We start from the raw sequence: 26,211 nt of genomic DNA on the forward strand, positions 1-26,211 counted from the left end.
GGACTTAGGATGATTATAATATGTCAGTGTAGGTTTATCCATTGTAACAAATGTGCCATTCTGTTGGGGATATTGGTAATGGGAGAGGCTATACGTGAGTAGGGGCAGGAGGTATATGGGAGATCTCTGAACCTTCTACTCAAGTTTGCTAGTATATGGGAGGTCTCTGAACCTTCTACTCAAGTTTGCTGGGAAACTGAAACTGCTCTAAGAAATCGATTCTATTAAAAATGCACCCATTAGTTATAACTCTCCAAGCCTGAGTAATTTACTATAATTTACTTTTTTAAACTTCATTTTCTGTATGTTTCATTGCTCAAAGGAAGCATTATTTTCCTTATATCAAAGCAAAACTATTTAGCCAGGTCTGTGAAACACTTTTTAATTTATCATTTTAAGCGTAGTATATTGAAGAGAAAACATTTCTGGGGGAAAAAAAAAGTCTGAAAAATGGCAACTAAAACATCAGCTCTGTGCCAGTAAGTGTCGATGGTTTGTTTATGTCATACCTGGCATTTTGTGTCATCCTGCAAATTAGCTTCTCTCTGTTCAGTTGCCCCTTTTCCATGTTTTGACACTTAAAAGCCAGGAAGCAAGATTGCTTTCATTTTTACTGGAAGTGATTTTAGCTACTTTGGAACAAATGTCCTAAATATAAATATTACCAGCTGGTCTTGTTGTTTCCACGCTAATGGACACAAATGGTTTTCAGTATAAACTCAGAGGTGTACTTTCCCAAAAGCTTTCTTTCAACCAACAAATATGCAAAAGCACAAAATGTAAGTGCTGTTTCTTCTAAGTGCTGTGTCTATGTACAATCTGGTGAGAGTGAAATGGCACAAATGTAAAGAATCAAATAGATTGCCAATGTTATTAAATAAGCCAGGAAACTAGCTGAAAGGTGACGGGTGGGGTGGTGAGTGTGACGGTAATAGAGGAGGGAGGAGGGGTCCTATGATGCTAGAGTTTTCTGGGAAAATATCTGACATCTAAACGGTGCCAATCCTCCTCTTCCCTCCATAGCGAGGCATCACAAGTTATTCCCTCCATATCTCAAGTGTCTAGGTCATTTGGTGCCTCAAAAGAAACATAAAGGAAAAATATGCTATTGAGCAATCTCTATAGACTCATCTGCTCATACATATGTACATGTTGCAATGGTAGCCGTAAAAAGATGTGGTTCCTTTAGAAACTCTGTCGTTTCCTGTGCTGCATGTCTGCTGATTTGTTTTCTGTGGGTCCAGAATAGGATCAACAGATCTTTTCTGTGAAGAGCCAGGTTGTAAATATTATAGGCGTTGGGACTCATCCGTCTCTAGTGCAACCACTCAACTCTTCCATTGTGTCAGGACACAGCTCTAGACAAGGTGGAAATGAATGGGCCTTGGCTGGGCTCTAGTTTACAAAAACAAGCAGGGGCTGGATATGGCCAGGGCTGTAGTCTGTCCCCCTGTGCTCTAGATCAACAGTTGCCACCTTAAGGTCAAGTCATGCCTCAATCGATGTTAGAAGTAATTTCTTATTGATAATGGACAATTTAGAAGCGTCAGAATTTTAGTTTGTAAGAAAACTAAATGAGAGAGGATTTGAGATGAACCTAGAGTCACCTTACACAGTCGTTCTGATGTACTCCTTGAGTCACACCCCACCATACCTTGAGAGAAAGGTTTGGTACTCCTAGGGAGGTAAGGTTGAGACCCCACACTCCGGGGTTAAGGGCCATGAGTTTGAATCCCAGCTCTGTCACTTACAATCTGTTTCCTTGGACAAGTTATCTCCTAGTGCTTAATTTCTTTCTTTATCTGTGAAGTGGGTACATATTAAGATACCTTACCTCATAAAATTGTTTAATGATTAAAGCAGGGAGTACATAATTAGGACTAGGAATAATGATGGGTACATATTTACATCCACAAGTAAAGTTAGTTATTCGTCACCTATCTAAATCCCCTGGAATTCTGAGTCTTACCATTTTTATGAACAAAGTGTTTATCTACGTTTATTAGCACACACTTCCTTGTCCCATTAATAATAACTGGTGGTATGGAAATCAATCAAAGTGAAGACTCATTAGAATAAATAGGTTCAATATTTTTTTAAAATCACAGTCTCATATTACTTTTCCTTGTAGCCATTTTCCAAATTGTCTTCATATTGCCACATTAATTAATCATTGCTTGGAACACGGTTTTATGAATTCCATGACTTCCTCCCAAAAGTTTTATCCTGCTATGTACTTTACTCACCACAAAATTATGAGTGTGTTTTGCAGGGGCGGGGGTGTGTGTGTCAAAATCTGGGTCTAGGAGAGTGTGTGTGTAGCTCATGTCTCATTCATCATGCATGTTACATGCATCGCTCCATCCTCCCCACAGGGCTATTTTTTTTAAATTAAAGTATAGTTGCTGTACAGTATTATATGTTATAGGTGTACAATATAGTGGTTCACAATTTTAAAGGTTATACTCCATTTATAGTTAATTATAAAATATTGGCTATATTCCTCGTGTTGTATAACATAGCCTTGTAGCTTATTTTATACCTAATAGTTTGTACCTCTTACTCCCCTCCCCCTGTATTGTCCCTCCCCCCTTCCCTCTCCCCACTGGTAACTGCTAGTTTGTTCTCTACATCTCCCACAGGACTCTTTTTATCTCCACTTTACAGAGCAGGTAACTGAGGCTTAGAATGGTTAGATACTCACATGGCTAGTTGTGGGCTTAGCTGGAATTCAAAAGCCAGGTGGTAGGACCACAGAAACTGCCCTGCAACCACTGTGCTGTAACAGCGCATCCCATTTGAAGGAAACAGCCACAGATGAGCAGATGAGACCCGCTTATCACACCGTCCCAAAGACTGTGGTCACTTAACTGTGCCCCGATTAGAAATATTCCCCATCACATCCATGGCAGAAATCATAGAAAGTGGCATCTGGATCAAGCCTGTGCAAGTGAGAAACAATTTTAAATTATGGGCGTACAAATTAGGGGATTTAATTCTTAATAGGTAGAATTATTAGATTTTATTTCTGCTGCCCCTGAAAGAGAAGGGGAAAGGATCAGAATCTATGCTTGGTGTCAGAGAAATCTGGCAGGGTCAGCAAATAGAGGAATAGATAGACAGTGCACCTTTCACGTGGGAGTACGGTGGGATGTGAGAAGGGGGGAATCGAGACCGGAGCAAGAGAGGCAAAGGTGCATGGCACATGCTTAGTGGAATTTGGAGAAAAGTAATGCCTTATGGAAAAAGTGCAGGGAATTTGCCACCCCCGATGATTTCCTCAATCCCAGGTCGTTACCGTGGTTTTCACCCTGGACTGCATATTGGAATCCCCTGGAGAGCTTTGTAAACCTGCCAATGCCTAAGCCCCAACCCTGAAGAGTCTTACTGGTTTGCTCTGTATCTGCACTGTCCAGTACAATAGCCAGTAGCCACAGTGGCTACTTACATTTAAATCAATGAAGATTAAATAAAATTAAAAATGCAATGAGTCTGTTTCGCTAGCCCCATCTCAAGTGCTCGTTAGCACGGGTGGCTGGTGGCCAGCATATCAGACTGTACAAAAATTTCCATAATCACAGAAAGGTCTATTGGACCTCGTTGGTCTGGAGGGGGTCGCAGGCCTGAGTATTTTTGAAAACCGCACCAAGTAATTCTTTTCTTTTTTAAATTGAGGTACGCACTGTGTAATTCTAATGCACAACCAGGATAGAGAACGGCTGGTCCTTGGAGAGTTTGTTCTAAAATTTATCACCACCTGCATCTGAACTGATTTTGCTTTTGAAGCAACTATTCCAAGGATATTATTAAAACTAGACTTTTTTTTTCTGCAGTCAAGTAATGTAGAGGCATATACTTTTATTTAAAACAGCTTGCTTGCTCATTTGCTATACGAGTAAAGATTTAGGTGAGTTAACTACCAACCTTCGATTGCAAATGTGTAAGTTGCCTTTTGCCACTTTGGTTGAAGTATTACAACAATTCATGCCGATTTTGAACTACCTGTTGAAGGAGTTTAATAAGATAAATTATCTTAAACTGAAGCTGAAAGTTTTATCGTCAACATCTCACATCTTGGGCAATAGATTAGAGGTGGGTGACTGATGTTTATATATTTGGTGATACTCAAAATGAATTAGTTAAGGTAATAAGTGGGTTAAGTCTAATGTAAGTTTTAGGAAGTTGCTTTCCTTTCCTATTAGAGAGGAACCTCAATGAGAGGAGACTTTTGCAGACTGTTAAGTGCAATCGATGAAACAAAATGTTGTCAAATGTATCACTGAAATGAGAAAGTGGAAAGGAATTCACTTTGGTGTTTTTTGTTATTGATGCCTATTTGGTTTTGCCTAAGAGTTTTCCGTACAGATTTTTCCGTCTTCTAAATATGATACTCATCTTTCCTTAAGGTTGGCTTTACTTCCTGCTTATTTGTAAATACCTAATTTGGGGTTGAGTTCTCCAGTTTGGGGTAACATTTCTTCAGCATCCCTGTATCTTTTAGATAATCTTGTTCCAAAATCCATTTCTTATCTAATGAGCAGTGAATCTGCTCATATCTGAATAAATTACCTGCTCTTCAGAGAGTTTACCTGACATCTTACCCATAATGAGTGTCCTCACATCTGAGTGTCCTTCTTGGGTGAAGCCTGCAGCATCCATCCTTATAGCAGCTTTCCTGGCAATGTGGGTAGAAAGAGCAGCCTACACAAGAAGTGCCACCCTCTGCATCATATTGAAACCAGTGACGTCACACCCATCCATATACCTCTGTGAGAATCAGAAGAAAATGATCTTTTCTAGGTCTACCCTCCCCAACACATTAAATGAGATAGGAACATCTCACTATACCCCTGAAGGTATTTCTCCAAGCATAATACTGGATCTGACTCTCTGGGGATGCAGGTATATGGGACGAACCGAGGGACTCTCATAAAGAAAGCATCCCTGCAGACCTCAATGTTTACTTCCTCTTGCGCTCCCCTTCCCATTTGTTCCACACCACTCTGCATCATTCACCTTTCCTAAAACACCCCTTTCATTGTGTCACACCTCTACCCAAACACTTAGCGTGCACATTCCTACTTGTAAAGGATATGACACTGGGAAGGTTTCCTAAATGACTCTTTCTCTTCCTTTCAAACAAACACCAGTGCCCCGACCCTTACTCCCGGAGGTGATCTCCCATCAGCTTTCCGTTTGTTTCCTCCTACTTCCCTGCCTCCCTTTGTGCACGTCTCTGTGCCTCTGTTCCATAAAGGCTTTGGGCACTCAGCTGCCCTCCGTGCATTTACCAGATTTCTCCCAGTTACAGAGAGGCCTTCCAATTCTTCTTGGGTGCTCTGTGTCCTACTTACTTTGCGCACGTGTCTTCCAGGGGACTCATTGAAGAAAATGTCACTGGCGTGCTGTGATACAGCCTAAGGGTTAAACCTATCGCGTTTGGAAACAGTTTCCGGTTACCTAATACTTGGCTTTGATGGTAGATATTTAGATCTAAAGGATCGAAAAGTTACTCTCTCTGCAAGTGGGTTACAGTAGTAGCAGGAGGATACTAGAACTTGGACCACAGTCAAGTGCTGGGGGCGGGGAGAGGACAGAGAGCTATGGTTCGGGAAGCAAATGACAGCCGGCAAGAGCATACAGAATCGTCCTTCTGTGCTTTTACTTGTCACCTCACCTCTGGAAGTTCTGAACAATGCAGAAGTAGAGTCTGGTAGTTAAACTAAAAGATCAGATTTTCACTGCAGTCTGTACGGTATCGGAAGGATTGAAATGTCCTTAACAATTTTTTTCATTTTTTTAAAGTACAATCAGAAAAAATAGCAACGCCTCAAGTGCCAATTCTATGGTACTGGTCAAAAGAGGGTAATTGGACCAGCAAAAGGTTTATCAGTAATAAATGTGATCTAGATGAAATTTCACTATGCCATTTTATCAGATTAAGTCATAATTCTGAAAGAGAAAAGCATCACCTATTTCTAAATATTGACTATATATTATTTAAAACCTGGAGGGTGTCATTAAACATATATTTATCCTCTTATTCATAAAGCACTTTCTACGTGTTCTGCAAAATGACCCATAAAGAATAGTTTTTATTTTATCATCTGGTTGAGCAGCTACTCTCTTTCCACGTGAAAACGTAGAAAGTAAAGGAATGACCTGCCATGTCGTTCAGTGGGGAGGAGTACACGAGAGGTTCCAGGGGTAGGACTCCAGATTTAAACTGTTCAGAACTGTGATCTGTGTGTACAAAAGAAGTTAAGGGAGGTAAGGTTGACTGCCATATCACACACATCCCCAGATCTCACCATACAGTTTGTTACTCGCTCATATTTGCATAGTGTCTGCGATTGGTGGGACCCCGGCTGTTTTATGCTGTGGCTCCACTCTCTTCAACACAAGAAGATGTTGATTTGGTTATTCACGGCCTCATAACAAACCACCCCAACCTTGGTGGCTTAAAACAACCACCGTTTTATTTGCCAACGGTTCTGCAATCTGACCTGGGCTCAGCTGGACACTGCCGCTGGCCTTGACAGTGGTCGCTTATAGGGCTTCACTCAACTGGAAGGTTGTCTGGGAGCTGGATTTAGCTGAGACGTTGGGACAGCTAAGCTCTTCTCACTCTCCATGTGGCCCCTCCACGTGGTCTCTCCAGTACAGTAGCCGCAGTTATGATGCGGTGGTTCACAGGTCCCAAGAATGGAAAAGCAGAAATTGTCAGGTCTTCTTCAGTCTTAGGTCCGGAATTATCTCGCCATCGTTTCTGCCAGATCTGATGGGCTAAAGCAGATCACAGAGCCAGTCAGGATTGAAGAGCAGGGGACGCTAGGGCATGAACATGTGGCTCTGAGAGGTGTTGTCTTCAGGTTTTTATCAATTTCCTGTGAAATATTATATTAAATAACTTTAATTGAGGGTCCAAATTCCATAAATGAGTATCCACATTACATGAACCATATTGAGTATCTGCCGGAATTATGACTCTTTTCAGCATCTGAGTTTTGAGGGTAGTGGAGGCGAGGTATATGCCGTAACCGGTAAATTTTTACTCTGAATTTCTCTTTAAGTGTAATTGTTCTAGTAAAGAAAACCATCTGACGTATTTTGTTGTTTTTAAATTCTTTCCTCTTACTAAATACCAGCAGCAACAGAAGCTACGTGTGGCTTACATCAAGAGATGATTAACCTCACAGAATCCTAGTAAAAAAATGTACCGAGTCCCTAAATTTTGAGTCAGTAAACGTCTTCCAGGAAATCCTTTCTCAGTTTGTCAATTATAATCACAGTGATTCTTTTGTTGGAATTCACTTGAGACCACAAGAGGACTATAACTTCATATTGACTGGAAAACAAAGATGTCTTTTTGAGTTAGTTTTGGTTCAGCGCCATGTGCTATACATGGAGATCAAGGTAATTAGTGGTCAGGATATGTTTTAAATCTTTCCTTTCCTCTCTGCTCTTCATGGCTATCTCCCCGCCACCTCCACCCGCAACCTGCAACCTCTTAAACGTGGCCACGTGGTTAAACCCACTCTGACCTCCATACCCTCTGTTCAGGAAATGAACAATTTCTCAAGGACTGTTGTTCCACAAAGAGGGTAAAATTCAGAGCATGTGTTGTACTTGAGAATAAAGGAGAACGAAACCGTTTTGTTTTTTAATGGTTTTTTCTAGTGTCAGAAAAAGGAAGAAGGCAGTGTTTTCAAAATGTAATTGAAGAATTGAGAATTTATCCTCAACAAAGAAAGCACCCTATGTGCCTTGTCACGCTCTCAGGGGTTTTACCCAAGGCTTCTGTCATTCTTCGGTTGATTCCTAATAAGGAAAGTTTGCACGGTTACAATCCAATTACCATTTGTAGATCCTTGTGGAAAAGGGGATTTTCTTTTTTAAGAGGCGTCCTTTTCTAACTCCAGAACATCTCTTCAATATCGTCCTATGAAAATAAAAAGCAGGAAATCCAGCCTTCTTTTTGTCCCTCCCCCTTAGCACTGCCTTCCTCACACACACACTCATACAACTCACACCCTCGCTCACTCAGCGGCACCGCCCGCCTCTGTTCTGAAGGGACAGGAACTTCTCAATGGTCCGATGAAAAGATTGCACTTTTTTGGCCCCAAGACTCATGGTAGCGGAGGTCTCTGGCAATAAAACGTATCGTGGGAAGCACAGCTGTGCCATCTGGGCCATTTCTCAGACACTCGTTGCAATCTGCCATTTCAGGATGCATTTGTCACCAAAAAAAAAATTTTTTTTCAAGCAGACTCAAGTTCCTACTACAAGCTTAGTTCAGTGAAACTAGAGAGGACAGCAAAGACACAGCTGAATATAACTCATGGGTAAGCAATAGAAATATCTATACTTCTATTTCTTTTCCAGATTACTGTGATAAAATGTTGTGATTATTCCCCATTTGTCTTGTGATGTGGGAAGAAAAGTGGATTGATCAGTGTCTGAGATGTGTGACAGCTAAGTACCTACCGTCTGTGCCAATAGAGGTTTATGAGAACGTTATTTTTAGACTGAATGATAATGTTGGAGCAGCTTGAAACGAGCAACCTGGACCAGGAAGCAGCATGCCGTGATGAAATGCAACTGGGCTGATTTCTCCAAAGATTCGGCGCAGGCTGTTTTTCAGGTCTGAAAGGGTGAAGTGGCTTATCTTCCCCTCTAGACGTCTTGAACTTGGGGCAACGTTTTAGTTGCCGTGGCTCTGGTAAGTATGGGCTTTGGAGAACAGCTCAGCTATTAGATAAGGCTACTCATAAACCTAATGTGCTCTGCTTTAAAAAAGAGGAAAACCTTAAGCTTCCGGATTTTTAAATCATCTGGTTTACCCTGTTGTAAGGTTATGTCTCAGAATGAAACGACTCAGTGGTGGGAAAAGGCCGAATGTGACCCTTACCAGCCAGATCCCACTCTGCTACTGCAGAGTCACCTAACTTCTTTGGATTTTGCTCTGCTCCTTTGTAAAGGGGGAGGGCTTGGATCGACTTATCAGGAGAAGCGGTGAAATACCTATGATAGTTACCGTCTAGATTCTGGAACCTGCAGCCACGCTTCAAATTCGAATTCTGCCATTTACTAGGTGTGTGATCTTGACAAGTCACTTAAGATTTCCTCATCTGAAATATGGGGGTAATAATGGTAACATAGTCCTTAGAGTGGTGGCAAGAATTACACGAGTTAATATAAATATAGGGGGCTCCCCTGGTGGCGCAGCGGTTGAGAGGCCGCCTGCCGACGCGGGGGACGCGGGTTCGTGCCCCGGTCTGGGAGGATCCCACGTGCCGCAGAGCGGCTGGGCCCGTGAGCCGTGGCCGCTGAGCCTGCGCGTCCGGAGCCTGTGCTCCGCAACGGGAGAGGCCGCAACGGTGAGAGGCCCGCGTACCAAAAAAAAAATAAATATATATATATATATATATATATATATATATATATATATATATATATATAAATATAGGACCTAGAACAGTAGCTAGCAGAGTAGTTAGCAATAACTCCAAGGTCCAGTCCATCTCTGGAGGTCTGATGTTCTAATTTCAGTGAACTAAGTTTAATTATAGAAAGACAAGCAAAACTATTAGCTGCTAGAGCTGTCATTGAGAAGTTTCGAATTCTTGTAAGTGTTTCCATTTTCCACACTCTTGGGATCTGTGCAGGCTCTTTTACCTCTTCCCCATCCAAGAGTCAAGTGAAGCTTAAAACTCAAAATTAAATCGGTGGCTGGTAGACAAGTCCGCAATTCAACTAGGGATACACAGAAATGAAATCTGCCATTTGTTCTGACGTTTTTGCCTTTGGGAACTTCGAATACGTGGCTGTTTTCCCCTCTATGCCAACCATTGGAAAGGTTCGTTCCACTGGAAACAAGACGTGTGTGACGAGTGATGTTTGGGGTTTTTTTGGTGTTGTTTTTTGTTTTTTGAGTGGTGGTAGCACAGCACTGGGTTTGACAATGTTCATTTCTACTTTGGTTTATCAATAATCCAGAGGAATAGGCCATTTGCAGATAACCACTTTTATTTCACCCTAGCTTTTACATACGTTACAATATCCCCAAGTCTTACTGTGTCATGTGATCTCTTTACAGGTTCTTTGGAATGTTGCCCAGAGAAACAAAATCTTAGGAGAGGAGGAAAATGTTGATCCCAAAGACAAATCCTAATCATAGATGTGCCTTTACTTTTAGTCTAGTACAGGGGTCGGCAAACTTTTTCTATAAAGAGCCAGATAGGGGCTTCCCTGGTGGCGCAGTGGTTGAGAATCCGCCTGCCGATGCAGGAGACACGGGTTCGTGCCCTGGTCCGGGAAGATCCCACATGCCGCGGAGCAACTGAGCCCGTGAGCCATGGCCGCTGGGCCTGCGCGTCCGGAGCCTGTGCTCCACAACGGGAGAGGCCACAACAGTGAGAGGCCCGCATACCGCAAAAAAAAAAAAAAAAAAAAAAAAAAAAGAGCCAGATAGTAAATATTTTCACCTTTTCAGGCCAGACAGTCTCCGTTACAACCACTCAACCCCTCCATTGTAGCATGAAAGCACTCATAGACAATACCTAAAGAAATGTTTGTGGCAGTATGCCAATAAAACTTTATTTACAAAAACGTTCAGTAGATGGGATTTGGCTCACAGGCAGTAGTTCACAAAGGCCTGGCTTGTCATCATCCCCATTTCACAGATTAGGAAAACAAAGCATGAGAGAAAATAAGCTTGCTAAAAGCCACATGGCTGGAAAGTGGCAGAACTGGGATCCAAGCCCAGGCAGCCTAGCTTGCCAACCTTTGCTTTTAGCCACTGCCCCAAGCTGCCCCCGTGTCAACTCACCCCGGCCTGGGATGCTCATCTCCTGAAATCTGCCTGTCTCATTACCTCACCTCCGTAAGAGTTTGTTCAAATATCACATTCGCAGTAAGATTGCCCTGGGAACCCTTCCAGCACTCCCTGATTCCCCGCACACACCTCTACCTTCTCTTTTTCTCTAGGCCTTATCACCTTGTAACTTGCTGGCCTAGACACTCCACGAGGGCAGGGCTCTTTGTTTTGTTCACCAATGAACCCACGGTACGTAGAATGGTGCCTGGCCTATAGAAGGTGCCGATTAAATATTTGTTGAATGAGTGAGGCGCATTTTTCCCATCATGTTACTCTAACATATTTTGCTACCCCTTATGTAGCAATCGATAGCGAATATACTAAGGCAAAAGGTTAAAATGGGCTGCTCTACCAACCAAACGTTCAGACTTTTCTAAAATTTCTGCTTTGAAAAAAAGGACCAGAATAGATAAATAAAACAAAAATTATATACAATATAGAAGTATTAAATCTTCCTCAAGATCTGTTGAGAAGGAGTGCTTGAAGAATCAAGAGAAGAGTTAGCAAATGTTATTTTGTTGAGTTCATAGAGGAATAACCTCTTTTAAGAGTCCAAACAGGGGTGTGACGGCTATGCAGATACCCTCGGCTTTGCCCAGAAGCTCACGAGGAAGGGAGTTCCTTGTCGTTGGAGATGTGTGTATTTTGGAATTGTAAAGAACTAGGCAGCCCTTTTCAGAAATGTTGGTTGTGAGCCTGGTATTTAAACATGTGCCATGCTTCAGCAATTATTAATTATTAATAAATGACAGCTGGCCACAGTAGGAAACAACAGAAATTCAGCCCCTGGCGTGGTTTATCTAAATGGCATGCCATTTTTCAGACCTTAACTTACTGATCTGGTCTTTGCTCTGCTTCTCACCTACATGGAACCACAATCCAGCTGGCTGGCTGGTAAACACGTAGAAAAGGCATCTGACACATAGTGGAACCATTTATTCATGAATTCAACACACATTTCTTAAGAGTTTTTGGTGTCACTAAAACTGCCAGGTTTAAAAAGGGGGCGCAAATTTAGAGGAATGATGATTAAAATTAATTACAACTTTACCACATATTCAGGGCTTGCTGGGAGCTAATAAGCACCCTGCAAGAAATTCACTTGCGTTGTCTCATACCATCACTACAAACCCGGGAGTTCAGTCTTTTTCTTTGCTCCATCTTATTGGTGAGGAAACTGAGGCTTGGAGATGTTCTGAATCTTGCCCAAAAGCTCATAGCTATTTGAATCCAAGTCTTTACTACCATACCAGTGGGTGGGCCTCAATCGTTATTGTGCAAAGGTAAGAATCACCCGAGGATTCTGGTTTATGCTGAAGGTACTTGGGCCCCATTCCTTGCGACCCTAGTTCCCTAAATCTGCCTTAGAGCCCAGAAACCTGCATGTTTACAAGAATTGTCTGCAGGCCATATTGTGAGCAGCCTTGCATCACTTCTTGTTGGCTCACTGGGCCTTGGGAAGTTTATAGTTGGATGAGGTTAAAGAGATGCTGCAATTAGAGATTAGTTTCAAGGACATAATAAAACAATGTGGTATAGACCAAAACCCAAAGTATTTCAATCAAGTTTAGTTCATGGGAAAAATCAAGTCTGTTTGTAAAGATGCAGTTTAGCTCAAAAGAGTGACCTTTCTGAATAAATCACAGATTTTAGATGGTTGGTTTTTTAGTTTGCCTTTTGCTTCTTTTCTTTTTTTTTTCCTAAATGTGGAGACATATACTTCTGGTGGGAAGGAAATCTCTTTAGTTAATGCTTTCGGTGAGTTCTCCAGTGAATCAAGATTCTATTGTATTGAGGCTTTTTTCGTGTGCCTCTTTTAAATTGGTTTGTGTTGTTTGTGCTTCTTAATGCTAGTTCTAAATAACTTCTATGATTCTGCTTATTTATTTCCATAATATACAGGATAATACATGTATAATATACATTAGCATGCATAGCATGCATAAGAGTATATAGTGCGTGGTGCATGCCTTTGATGATAAACAAAACTCATATGAGCGTTAATGTCTTCTGACACCATCATTTTGAGGAGATTGCGTGTAATTTGGGCCGAACAGCAGACCCAACTTATGCTATGCCAGGCTTTCTCGATCTCGGCATTGTGGACATTTGGAGAAAGGTAGTTCTTTATTGCAGGCACAGGGGGCTGTCCTATGCATTGTAGGATGTTGAGCAGGTCCCTGATGTCTACTCACTCGTTGCCAGTAGGAAACGCCACCCTAGAGTCATGACAGCTAAAAATGTTTCCAGACATCGCCAAATGTCCCCTGAGAGGGCAAAATCACCCCCAAGAACCACTGTGCTCTATCCTTTGGTATCGTATCGTTACCTTTTATTAATGCTGTCCCACAGTACCCAAAAATAGAAAGGATATTTTTATAACTATCAGGGGCTCTTGTCTACCCAGAAACATTGGGTCACTTTCAACCTCACATTTATGAAATTGAAACAAATTAGAAATCATCCACTTTCAATCTTAAAAAAAAAAGAAAAAGTCCTGTGACAGCCACTCAAAAGCTGGGTCCAGAGAGCCTTAAAATGAGTCACCCATTTATGAGATAAACAGTCACCAAGGAAAAATGCTGGACTGGAATGTGCATTTGAGAATTGAGGAACAGCCACAAACACATCCTAGGCTGTGCTGGTGGGCTCTGGCACGCTTCTGGGTGCTTGTTTATTACTTCATGGCCCATATGTGATGAGGGTCACAGGGCAACATTGACCTTTGGGTTTGTGTCTTCCTGCTCGTAAGAGATCTGATATATGAGTGTGAGTATCATAGATTCGCTATTCCTCAGGTCTGCTATTTGTACGCTTATGTTCTGCCTTCATATACTGGCATTTGGGGGCTCATCAGCAGGTTCTGTTTCAAAAGACTGTTTCTTAGCAGTTTATTCAAATCCAGAAGACATTTTCCCTCATAGATACGATATTACCTGAGTTGGTTAGTTTCCAATTTCTGATTGAACTCATGATGTATGTGATTCATATAGTCCCTAGTCTGACAAATATTTGTTGCTTGTGAATTATTTATTCTTCAGTGATAATTAATTGCCAGGTACTATCTTGGATACTGGGAACACCCAGGTCAGTGAACCAGAGAAGGTTCTTGCCCTCATGAATCTAGCTGATGTAGGTAGCTCATGATGCAGACTGCTAGGGACTGGGTCTCTGCCGCATGGTAGTAGATGCTAAATAAGTAGGTGTAGGTACTAAGTGACCCCAATCTCTTCATATCAAGGGTTGGCAAACTGCAGCCAGTGGGCCAGATCCAGCCTGCTGCCTGTTTCTGTATGACGTACATGCCTAGAATGGTTATTACATTCCTAAATGGTTGAAAAAAATCAAAAGAATAATATTTTGTGACTTGAAAATTAGATGAGATTAGAATTTTAGTGTCTGTGAGTAACATTTTATTGGAACTTTTATTTACATGTGGTTTATAGCTGCCTTTGTGCTACATTGGCAGAACTGGGTAGTTGTGACAAAGGCTATATGAACCACAAGCCTGAAATATTTACTAGGTACAACTTTCTAAAATTCTATTTAGTGGGGAAGGTGCTTTCAAAATTCCAATCTTGGAAGCTCTCCAGCTCAAATCACTGGAGGTGGTATCTGTAGAGTATGAAGCAGCATTGTAGCACCAGGAAAGAGGGAGATAAAAATCTAATGGGAGGTCAAGACCTACTTTCTTAAGCATCTGGGAGCTTAGTCTCATCTGAACTCAATCCCCTTGACCTAAACGAACCTTCTCTTCTAATGCTCCCTCGTACTGCTTCTCTTTTACAGTTCCTATTGCTGATGTAACAAATTACTGCAAACTTAAAACATCAGAAATGTAATGTCTTACGGTTCTGGAGGTCAGTCTCACTCAGCTAAAATCAAAGGCTGCATTTCTCTGGAGGCTCTGGGGGAGAATGTGTGCCTTGCCTTTTCCAGCTTTTGGAAGCTTCCTGCATTTCTTGGCTTATGGCTCCTTCCTCCGTCTTTAAAGCTGTCAGCCTAGTATCTTCCAATCAATTCCCTCCCCCCACTCTCTCTCTCTCTCTCTCTCTCTCTCTCTCTCTCACACACACACACACACACACACACACACACACACACACACACACACACAGCCACCTCTGCCTCTCTCTGGTAAGGACTCATGATTAGGTTGGACTCATCTGGATAATCCAGAATAACCTCCCTATCTCAGGATCCTTTAACTTAATCCCATCTGCAAAATTCCTTTTGCCAGGTAAGGTAGCATATTCACAGGTTCTAGGAATTAAGACATGGCCATCTTATTATTCTGTCTGCCACACCTTCTATCCAGTAACTCCGTACTATACTTCTCTCTACCTCTGCGGAACAAAATGCAGGCTGAAGGGTATCTCTCAAGCTTTGTATCCACCAGCCTGGATATTGTAGTGGCTAAGAGTATAGGCTTTAGACTCTGAGTGTCTGGTTCAAGTCATTTGTTGCTGTTGTTGTTGAATAAAAGAAAGCAGATCATGCTTACTCCTGAGTGTCTTAAAGCTCACGTTTTGTTTCAAAAAGTAACATCTTGTGGTAAAATTGCACCTTTCTTTGGTGGTGAACTTCTTGAATTTTCTAGGAAGAGCAGACTTACTACAACCCAACCTGAATCTGATCAAGCCTTGAGCGCAGTGGCTCTCAATCCTGGCTGCATGGGTCAGTCAATCAGGAAACCAAAAAAAAAAAGGGTGCTCAGCTGCAGAGCAGACACCTGCCTCAGAACTCTGCAAGGTCATTAGTCTAATCTCTTTCCTTTGCTCATATTTGACAATTTTCATAATATAAAGGCAAACATATTTTATGCACAGAAGCACTGTGGCCCCTAGGAATTCTAGAAAGAGGCAACTGAGGAGATGTGGAAACCTCATGGATTTGCTCGGCGACTCCCCGCAACTCTGCTCTGTGTGGTTCCCACGGGTGCCGCATCTGGGGACTCCGACCTCAGCTGTAGCAACCTGAAGGGAGAGGTGAGAAGGTGGGAGAGAAACAGGCTGATTTTAGATTTTAGACTTCTAGGTACTTCATTGCGAATACTCTGATTTGAACCTTGGGATAATTTGGATAAACCTTGGGTGAATGTTTTGAGAAAGGGCTCTTTAAATAAATTAATTTTAAAAGATGATGTGGACTGAAATTAGGAAAGTGGATGCATTCGACCAAGTAACTTATTGTGAGCCAACACTAAATTATCACACCTTAAAAAGCGATACAACTATAGTTTTAAGACATGTTTTCTCAGCTATTGTGTTGTGACATTTCCTTGACTGTATGTGCGCTTGGCTCTGAAATTAGGTCTCTTGATTCTCAAAATGTCTATATTGCATTAAGGATAAAAATAAAAATGAAGAACGCTGTTCTGTGTCATTTAGGGCAGTCACTGATACCTCCTGACTTTATCCCAAGATACTATGAATGAATATGGTTTTAACCTGTCAGTTAATTGTGTTAATTTTATAATTTCCAAAAAATGGACCTCACATATTTCCTACTTTAAAAAACATGTTGAGGGCTTCCCTGGTGGCGCAGTGGTTGAGAATCCGCCTGCCGATGCAGGGGACGTGAGTTCGTGCCCCGGTCCGGGAAGATTCCACATGCCGTGGAGCGGCTGGGCCTGTGAGCCGTGGCCGCTGAGCCTGCGTGTCCGGAACCTGCGCTCCACAATAGGAGAGGCCACAGCAGTGAGAGGCCCGCGTACTGCAAAAAAAAAAAAAAAAAAAAAAAAGTTGAAATCGCCTGTGCTTAATCTGAAAAAAATCATTAAAATTCACAATGGTAGAAATATAGATTGGGAGCGGTGAGACAATTGGGACATAGGGGAAGATGCAGATTATTTGATGTATTCATGACTGCTGATTGGCAGGTGGCAAAAGACAATGCGATGGTGGAGGGTGGAGGCTGATGAACTGGAGTGGCCCATACACACTTTTCCAGGTCTCTATGAACACTTCAGGCTTCAGTTATTCAAGTTTGTGGTATAAAATGGATTATGAAGCAACTTGGTCCGTTACCCATAATCGAAAATGTAACTGATATTTTTTAAGATGCCACACATTTGATAATAGGTAGCTTTGGAGATAATCTTTGAAGTCCCTCTTTGTTAATTATTTGATGACCTTCTCTCCCAAGAAAATTGTTTTTTCAGCCATGTGCTAAGGATGGGTTTAAGAACCAGTTGGCTCCGGGGACAGTATTACCTCCTTGGTAAAATGACTCTGCCAAAGCCTGATCAATGCAGCTGCCCTGCTTTCAAGAAAGCGCCACACTCTTTTCTCTTTCTGGGATTTGGCTGTAGCCTTCTCCTGAGCCATCAGGTGCTATAAGAACTAAAGTCTTAGGAGACAACAGCTCCATAAATTCAAGTCATTACAAATAGACCAAGCCTTTTCTCTCTTTTGGCTGATAATTCCAGATTTACCGAAGAATTTTAAAAGTCTACGAAGTGAAGAGTCATGGCCTATGATGTATAATGGACTCAGAGAAATTTAAAGCATCCCACTTCACTTTTTTATTATGCTAAATGTCGTCATTTGTGAACAGTTTCCAGAACTATGTATTACTTGATTGCGTTGGAACTGTTTTAGTTGGGAGAAGAAAATGAAGGCTCAAGAAAGACGTAAACTGGCCTGATTAGGTAATGTGTTTTATATATTTATTTTTCAGAGATAAAATATCACTTTCGAAAGGTCAAATTTGGACATCTTTCTTCTCCCCTCCCCCACCCCACCAAGCCTAATTCCCTCCTGCTCTTGTGCATCTTGGTGACTTAGTGTACCGTCCTCCCAGCTGCTCAAGCCAGACATGTTTAAGTCATCCTAGATTACTCCTTCCGTACCCTCCACTACATACAATTTGTCCCCAAGCATCTCTGTGGTTCTCAGTATCTCCCGATCCGTTCAAATTTGAATCAGCGTCATACCTAGCCCAGTGTCTCTTCTGACCTCTGCATCTTTGGCTCACGCTCTCCCTCAATTCCCTTAGAAATGTGTTTCCAGTCATCTTTCCCATATGCAGATCTGATCATGTCCCTCTCTTCCTCAAGGTTCCTTAATGACTAGCCATCACCTGCTGAATAAAATCCAATCTACTTTGCAAAGCCTGCCGAGAAAGCCCTCCACGATATGGCCCTGATTTCTGCGTGGCTTCGCCTCCTGCTATTCCCTTCCTTCTAGCCTTGTAATTTCCCCCAAACGAGGCCGTTCTCTCAAATTCATTTGCCTTGGCACCTACTGTTTTTTCCACTTTTGCATCTCTACAGAGCAAACCCTTACCCCTCTTATTCAACTTATGGGTCTCTTGTGAAACACTGCCTTCTTATAAAGCTTTCCTTGATCCCCAGGTAGAAGTCAAAGCCCTTTCTCCTAGGCATCCCATTGCATTTGGTACTTACTCCTAGTATCATAATCTCTGTATTTCATGGATCGAGTGTGTTCTTCCTACCAAAATTTAACTCCTTAAGAGCAAGGACTGGCTGCAGCGTGGAGACTGGACGCTGACACCGAGACCCTTGAATTAGCTTTAGCAGAAGAGAAAATGGAGGAACCATAGAACATTAAGGATGAATTCAGGAAGACCCGAGACCTTGGAGAACTTGCCTGCTCTCTACACTATTTTCCAAGGGAGAGGTTGCTATGGTGACAGACTATGGCGCCTTTATCAAAATCCCAGGCTGTCGGAAGCAAGGTCTGGTCCATCGAGCTCACATGGCATCCTGTGGCGTGGTTAAGCCCTCTGAGATAGTAGATGTCAGAAACAAAGTGTGGGTGAAGCTTATTGGACGAGACATGAAAAACGATAGGATCAAAATATCCCTCTCCATGAAAGTTGTCAACCAGGGGACTGGGAAGGACCTTGACCCCAACAACGCTATCAACGAGCAAGAAGAGAGGCGGAGGCGGTCCTTCCAGGGTGACACTGGGCAGAAGATCACCCTCGAGGCTGTCCTGAACACCACCTGCAAGAAGTGTGGCTGTAAAGGCCACTTTGCAAAGGATTGTTTCATGCAACCACGTGGGACCAAGTACTCTGTGATACCTGATGAGGAAGAGGAGAAGGAAGAGGCAAAGGCAGCAGAGTTTGAAAAGCCTGACCCCACGAGAAATTCTTCTAGAAAAAGAAAGAAGTAAAGAAGAAAAAGAAACATAGAGACAGGAAGTCATCTGACTCTGACAGCTCAGACTCCGAGAGTGATACAGGCAAGAGGGCAAGGCACACGTCAAAAGACAGCAACGCAGCAAAGAAGAAGGAAAAGAAGAAGCAGCACAAGGAGTGAGAGTGGGAAGAGTGGAGGGGGGTGGTGGAGAGAAGGAACCTGGAGGCTTGTGCCTTCAAGCGCTGGCTCCTGGAAAGACTCAGTACTGAGAATATGACCTTCCACCCCACTGACTTCTCTCCCGTGGGAGATGGCTTCCCGTCCTGCCACAGGCAGGTTTGGGAGATATCAAAAGTATCTGCCTGAATGAGTTGTTCTTCTTATCACTCCAGTTCCTTTGCAAGTGACCCCTGCAGCTGACCCATTCATTCACCCAACTTCCTTCATTCAACAGGAGGTCCTATTACCCTCTTCCAGCTGCCACTGCCGGAGCCAGACTCCTGTACAGGAGTCCAGGCTAGAGCCACAGGTACAGCTGTGGAGGTGAGTCTGGCTGTAGTTGGAGGACAGAGTGATTGGCCCCTCCCTGTTGGCCTGCCCTGGGCTGATTGGTGGGTGATCTCTGCTGCATCCGGCACAGGGGCAGAGGGAGCCCGGCAGTTCTAGGGGGAACGTGGGAAGAAGCGATGCTCCCTTTTTCCATCCCCCCAACATGATTCTACTCTGTTCGAAGTGACAGCCAGTGGTCACAGCCAGAAAACCACTGCTTGCAGTGAACTGAGCCTGTGTGCGACGTCCCGCCCGATCACTGAACCAGGCAGCTCAAGCCAAGATCATTGCTTGACTTTGTATTTACTACAGTGTGAACCAGTTGGTTCCCCCAAAAAAGAAAAAAGAACAAGGACTGTGTTGTCATTTTGATAATCCCAAGCCTAGTACTGTTTTTAGCAGGTAATAGGTACTCATTGAATTTCGTTTGAGTTAATTATGCAGGAGGTCATACTAAATAAAAATAAAATGTGTCTTCTAGGGATTGATTTATTTTAGTTCAGTCATGAGCTATTGTTCAAAGGTTGGCAAACTACAGCCCACTGTCCAAATCCAGCCTTGCACCTATTTTTGTAAATGAAGTTTGACTGGCACGCAGCCACACCCATTCATTCATAAGCTGTCTATGGTTGCTCTCATGCCACAAAGGCAGAGCCGAGTAGTTTTGACAGAGACCACACGGCCCACAAATCCTGAAACATTTACTATCTGGCCTTTTACAGAAAAAGATAGCCAACGCTGCTACAGATACTAGAGCCCATCGGAGGGCATATTTTTTAATGCATTTAAAGAATAGATATGTATATACACACTACCAAATGTAAAATAGATGGCTAGTGGGAAGCAGCTGCATAGCACAGGGAGTTCACCTCTGTGCTTTGTGACCACCTAGAGGGGTGGGATAGGGAGGGTGGGAGGGAGGGAGACGCAAGAGGGAAGAGATATGGGAACATAGGTATATGTATAACTGATTCACTTTGTTGTAAAGGAGAAACTAACACACTATTGTAAAACAGTTATACTCCAATAAAGATGTTTAAAAAAAAAAAAGAATAGATATGTAATTCCATTTGGACACTTCAAGTAGCAGCGGGCTCCCTTAGATACCTAAACTTCATGTTTAAAAATCGCCAACTCATCTGGAACTTCCCATTTGGGGTGAGGGGAAAGCAGTTCACTGATATTGTACCTGTGGTGCCCTAAGCTTAAAGGGTGTGAGTGAGAGGTACACCCAAGACTGAAGTCCCCAATTCCTGTGTAAACTTGTGGTTAGTCCGGCTATATCAAAAAAAAAAAAAAAAGAAAAGAAAAAGAAAATAATCAAAATACACTGGGCCTGGAAGAACGTTCTTCAGTTCACCAAATGTGACTACAACGTACCCCCTTTGCCTAGATGTACTCCCTCACTCCTCGGCCCTGACCCATTCCCACACCCTGCTGCCTGCGCCCCTCCTGGGCCCCTGGTAGCCCTCACCGTCATCCACTGGATGCACATGCACAGGTGTGAAGACAAACAAAAGTTCCTCATCTCCTTTAACTTCTGTACTTACCCTTGTTTATTTTCTGCCCCTACTAGAGTATGATATCTCCATCTGTTAAATGAATGAATAAATAAGTCAATGAAATCCCAGATAAAGAGGAAAAAAAATATCAAAGAATTAACACAGTGCCATTCACTCTTTGGAATGAACCTTCTAGGCAGGAATTTGCTACCAGTAGGGAACAAAGGTGTCTTAGCAGTCGCTGGGGCCAGCCTTTCTGTCTCTCTTCTTTCAGGTGAATAATGAGGATGGTGAGGTGTTCTGGGATTCCTTAAATGTTCCCCACACCCACAAGAAGTCCCCGGCAGTGTCTGTAGGGCCCAGCACTACTCCTCTTCCCAGAATTTTTCTTGATTGTGAAGGAAACAGCAGATACCTCTTCAAAGCTGTCGTGCCCTGGTTGATATCTGTGATCCGTAGGAATTCCTCCTCAGTGAGGGGACATTGGGCTTCAGAGGATTGTGAAGTATTGTTTCTTAGGTCATGACTTTCTCACTGTCTGCATCAAGGGTAGAGATATTCACTCTCAGAGGTGTGAAATCAGAGGTGTGTATGTGAGCACACAAATAGACTCAGGATTGCGGGAATCTTGGCTTTGATTCTTTGATGTGGAGTATTTTAGCATCAAACGTCTCTATAAATATATGTAGCCTTTATTGATCATACCTCTATACTTACTGTGATCAAAACAGCTCGTTAGACTGCTATAAATAGAAACTCAGTGGTTACAATTTAGCATGGAATTTACAAGCCTAAGATTTTTTAGCTCGAGTCCTGGTTACTTTCAAATCTTGTACGTTTTACAATTTGGTGAAAATTACTTAACCTTCCTAAGCCTCAACGTCTTCTATATTGTATTATATTATATTATATTTATGTATACTATATATTACTATAAAATCAACATAATGTATCCTAAGTATATATTACAATAATGTATCATAAGTATGAATTATATATAATAATAATATATTGTGTCATATATAATAAATATACTATATTGTATTATTATATAGAGGAAGTAACTAAAAAGCCCTTGGCACATTGCTGGTACACGGTAGGCTATCAGTATACGTTTACCCTCCTATGTCTAGTGTGCCAATGGCAATTAGCAGTAGTTTTTCCTGTTACTGAGAAATAAAAGCCGAAAATTTCCCATGTGTTCCCATAAATGAGAAGAGGCAGGACCCTTGAAGCATCTTTCCACATAGTTTTCTTTGCATCATTTTATGGGATCAGATGAGCTAGCAGATACTCCAGATTTTGATCTTTGCAAATGACTGAGTAAATCCACAGTTAAGTAAGAGTGGATTTGATTTTAGGCATTGAGAGCCAATTTGGGAACATAAAAGTGAAGTTTGCTTGACTTTATGACCGATTGAGAGAGAGGCTGAGCCTTGTGAGTCGTAGATTACTGTGTGACCCTTGATGTTTTTCCCCTTGATTTGCAGGGTGACTTCACGTGGAACAGTATGTCGGGTCGCAGCGTACGGCTGAGGTCAGTCCCCATCCAGAGCCTCTCGGAGCTGGAGCGAGCCCGGCTGCAGGAAGTGGCTTTTTATCAGCTGCAGCAGGACTGTGACCTGAGCTGTCAGATCACCATTCCCAAAGGTAAGGCCCCATCTGCCATCACATGGGGGATGCTGGAAGTCAAACATCTGCTCTGCCAGAGCCCCAGGCTGCAGAGTCCTCTCAGCTCCACGATTAACACAGGAAGGAAGCTATAGCTTCTGGGTCACTGGCTGGCACTGGCATCCATTTTGAAAGATGTGTTCAAGTGGGACAGTTTACATGTCGACTAATATGTGTATTTAAAGGGAAGATCAACTTGGAGCGTTAAAGGGGAAAGCCATGTGTATCTCAATGGTCTACGTGGCTTCAGCACAACCAATTAAAAAGAAGTTTCAGAAAGGTCAACTTAAAGGGTTAGAAGAAAAACCATGTCTATCTCAATATGAGTTCAAAATAAGCAGTTGAAAAGAATGTTTTAACAATCTGTTAAACTTCTCATTTGACCTTATGCAAACTCAGAATCACTGATTATACCAATGTTAACTCATTTTTATCCCGTCTTTCACCTGGCCTGTCTCTGTTGGGGTTCACCACTATGACACTGGAGCCAGTGCAGGCCTGGTTGTCTGATGTTTTTACAAACACAGATCCTGATTCTGGTAAAGATGAGAAGCATGTATTTGAAATCCTTCGATCTGTAAAGCCTGTTTCTGAATGTTGGCTATCTTCTATAAAGGTACTTTTTAATGTGTATTCGTGTGTAGCCGAAAGGTAACTTGAGGTGAAGTGAAAAGCTGTGATGTTATACAAATAGAGTAAACCTGCCATAAAAATGCAACATTGGCTGCTGTGCCTAAGACTTAAAGGAAAGCAGGAGAGCCATAGCAAGCATCTGAAAGCTAGAAGATTGACTTGGAAGATTTCAGTATCTGCAGAACTTCTCCTTTGTCTTCTTTTTTTAGGGAGCTGAGGGGATGCTTCATGAATATTCATAAAATCATTCATATCATATATACACACATACACATAGATATGTAGTTCTCAACCAGGGATGGTTTTCCCCCATTCCCCAGGTAAAATGTAGCAATGCCTGGCTCCACTTTCAGTTTTCACAGCTTGCAGGAAGGATGCAGCTGACACCTACTGGATGGAAGCCCGGGATGCTGTTAGACATCCTTCAATACACTGGACAGTCCCGCACAGCAAGCATTGTCAGGGCCCAAGGGCCCAAGTGTAGAGGCTGAGCAACCTTAATATACACATGAACACATGTGCTCACATTCCGTCAACAGCAGTGTTGGTGGAGCTGTTTTCTTGGCTCACCTGTGTCTGATGGAAAGGGCACTGGCTTGGGAGTCTGAAGACCAGAATATGAGGACTTGTCTGCTCACCCCCTCCCCCCTCCACATGTGAGCTTGGGCAATTTACCTCTGTAGTAGGAGGCTCGGTTTTGTTGACTAGAAAGAGTAGCACAAAAGCAGTGACCACACAGAATTTTTTATTGGATGATGGCTCTTAGGGCCACTTTTATTCTTTTTTTTAAAAAAAAATTGAAGTATAGTTGATTTACAATGTTATATTAGTTTCAAGTAAACATCATAGTGACTCAGTATTTTTACAGATTATACTCCATTAAAAGTTATTACAAGATAAGATGTGGAGAGTGGACTTGAGGACACGGGGAGGGGGAGGTGTGGGCTGGGACGACGTGAGAGAGTGGCATGGACATATACACACTACCAAATGTAGAATAGATAGCTAGTGGGAAGCAGCCGCATAGCACAGGGAGATCAGCTCAGTGCTTTGTGACCACCTAGAGGGGTGGGATAGGGAGGGTGGGAGGGAGGGAGACACAAGAGGGAGGGGATCTGGGGATATATGTATGCATATAGCTGATTCACTTTGTTATACAGCAGAAGCTAACGCACCATTGTAAAGCAGTTATACTCCAATAAAGATGTTTTAAAAAAGTTATTACAAGATAATGGCTATAATTCCCTGTGCTGTACAATATATCCTTGTTGCTTATCTGTTTTATACATAGTACTTTATATCTCTTAATCCCTTACCCCAGTCTTGCCCCTTTCCCTTCCCACTCCACACTGGTAACCACTAGTTTGTTTTCTGTATCTGTGAGTCTGTTTCTATTTTGCTATATACATTCATTTGTTTTAGTTTTTAGATTCCACATATTTGTCTTTCTCTGACTTATTTCATTAAACATAATATTCTCTAAGTCCATCCACATTGCTTCAAATGGCAGAATTTCATTCTTTTATGGCTGAGTAATATTCTATTCTCTATATATACCACATCTTATTTATCCACTCATCTGTTGTGAATACTTCAGTTGCTTCCATATCTTGGCAATTGTAAATAATTCTGCTATGAACATTGGGGTGCATGTACCTTTTTGAATTTTTTTTCCAGATATATACTAGAGTGGAATTCATGGATCTTATGGTAGTTCTATTTTTAGTTTTCTATTTTTAGCAGCCTCCATACTGTTTTCCACAGGGCTGTACCAATTTACATTCCCACCAACAGTGTAGGAGGGTTTCTTTTTCTCCATATCCTTACCAACATTTGTTATTTGTAGACTTTTTGATGATAACCATTTTACAGGTGTGAGGTGAGATCTCATTGTGATTTTGATTTACATGTGCCTGATGATTAGCTATGTTGAGCATCTTTTCATCTGCCTGTTGGCCATCTGCATTTCCTCTTTGGAAAAATGTCTATTCATGTCTTCTGCCCATTTTTAAATTGGGCTTTTTTTGATGTTGAGCTGTTTTTATATGTTGGATATTAACCCCTTATTGATCATATCATTTGCAAAAATTGTCTCCCATTCCATAGGTTGTCTTTTCATTTTTGTCAACGGTTTCCTTTACAGTGCAAAAAAAAAAAAAGTTTAATTAGGCCCCATTTGTTTATTTTTGCTATTTTTGTTTATCTTTTGCCTTAGGAGACAGATCCAAGAAAATATTGTTACAATTTATGTCAAAGAGTGTTCTGCCTATGAGCTTTATGATTTAAGGTCTTATAGTTAAGTCTTTAATCCATTTTGAGTTTAGTTTTGTATATGGTGTGAGGAAATATTATAATCTCCTTCCTTTACATGTAGCTGTTAAATTTTCCCAGCACCACTTATTGAAGAGACTGTCTTTTCTCCATTGTATATTCTTGCCTCCTTTGTCATAGATTAATTGACCAGAGGTGAGTGGGTTTATTTCTTGGCTCTCTCTATGTGTCTGGTTTTGTGTCACTACCACGCTGTTTTGATTACTGTAGTTTTGTATAGTCTGAAGACTGGGAGAGTGATACCTCCAACTCTGTTCTTTTTCCTCAAGATTGCTTTGGCAACTCCAGGTCTTTTGTGGTTCCATATACATTTTTGGATTATTTGTTCTAGTTCTGTGAAAAATGTCTTGGGTATTTTGATAGGGATTGCATTAAATCTGTAGATTGCTTTGGGTTGTGTGGCCATTTTAACAATATTAATTCTTCCAGTCCAAGAGCACAGGCTATTTTTCCATTTCTTTGTATCATCTTCAATTTTCTTCATCAGTGTTTTACAGTTCTCAGAGTAAAGGTCTTTCATCTCCTTGGTTAAGTTT

General features: G+C 42.0%; 1 protein-coding gene and 1 pseudogene across 10 annotated transcripts in view; both read left to right on the forward strand.

Moving 5' to 3' along the window:
- ARHGAP6 (Rho GTPase activating protein 6) overlaps positions 1-26,211 on the forward strand; it is a 493,354-nt gene that overhangs the window by 383,451 nt on the left and 83,692 nt on the right. For 7 of the 10 annotated variants that reach the window (XM_059050088.2, XM_067023539.1, XM_059050087.2 and 4 more), the window contains exon 2: positions 22,531-22,690. In XM_059050088.2, the coding sequence (XP_058906071.1) occupies positions 22,531-22,690 (160 nt within the window). Of the gene's footprint in view, positions 1-8,047; positions 8,346-8,385; positions 8,723-22,530; positions 22,691-26,211 lie in introns of those variants that run through there. The other 3 variants (XM_067023547.1, XM_067023545.1, XM_067023546.1) reach the window with 3 other exon arrangements.
- Positions 18,392-19,084, forward strand: LOC131747993 (zinc finger CCHC domain-containing protein 17 pseudogene; annotated as a pseudogene).

Source organism: Kogia breviceps, chromosome X (assembly GCF_026419965.1).
Source record: "Kogia breviceps isolate mKogBre1 chromosome X, mKogBre1 haplotype 1, whole genome shotgun sequence".
In the NCBI taxonomy this organism is placed as follows: Eukaryota; Metazoa; Chordata; class Mammalia; order Artiodactyla; family Physeteridae; genus Kogia; species Kogia breviceps.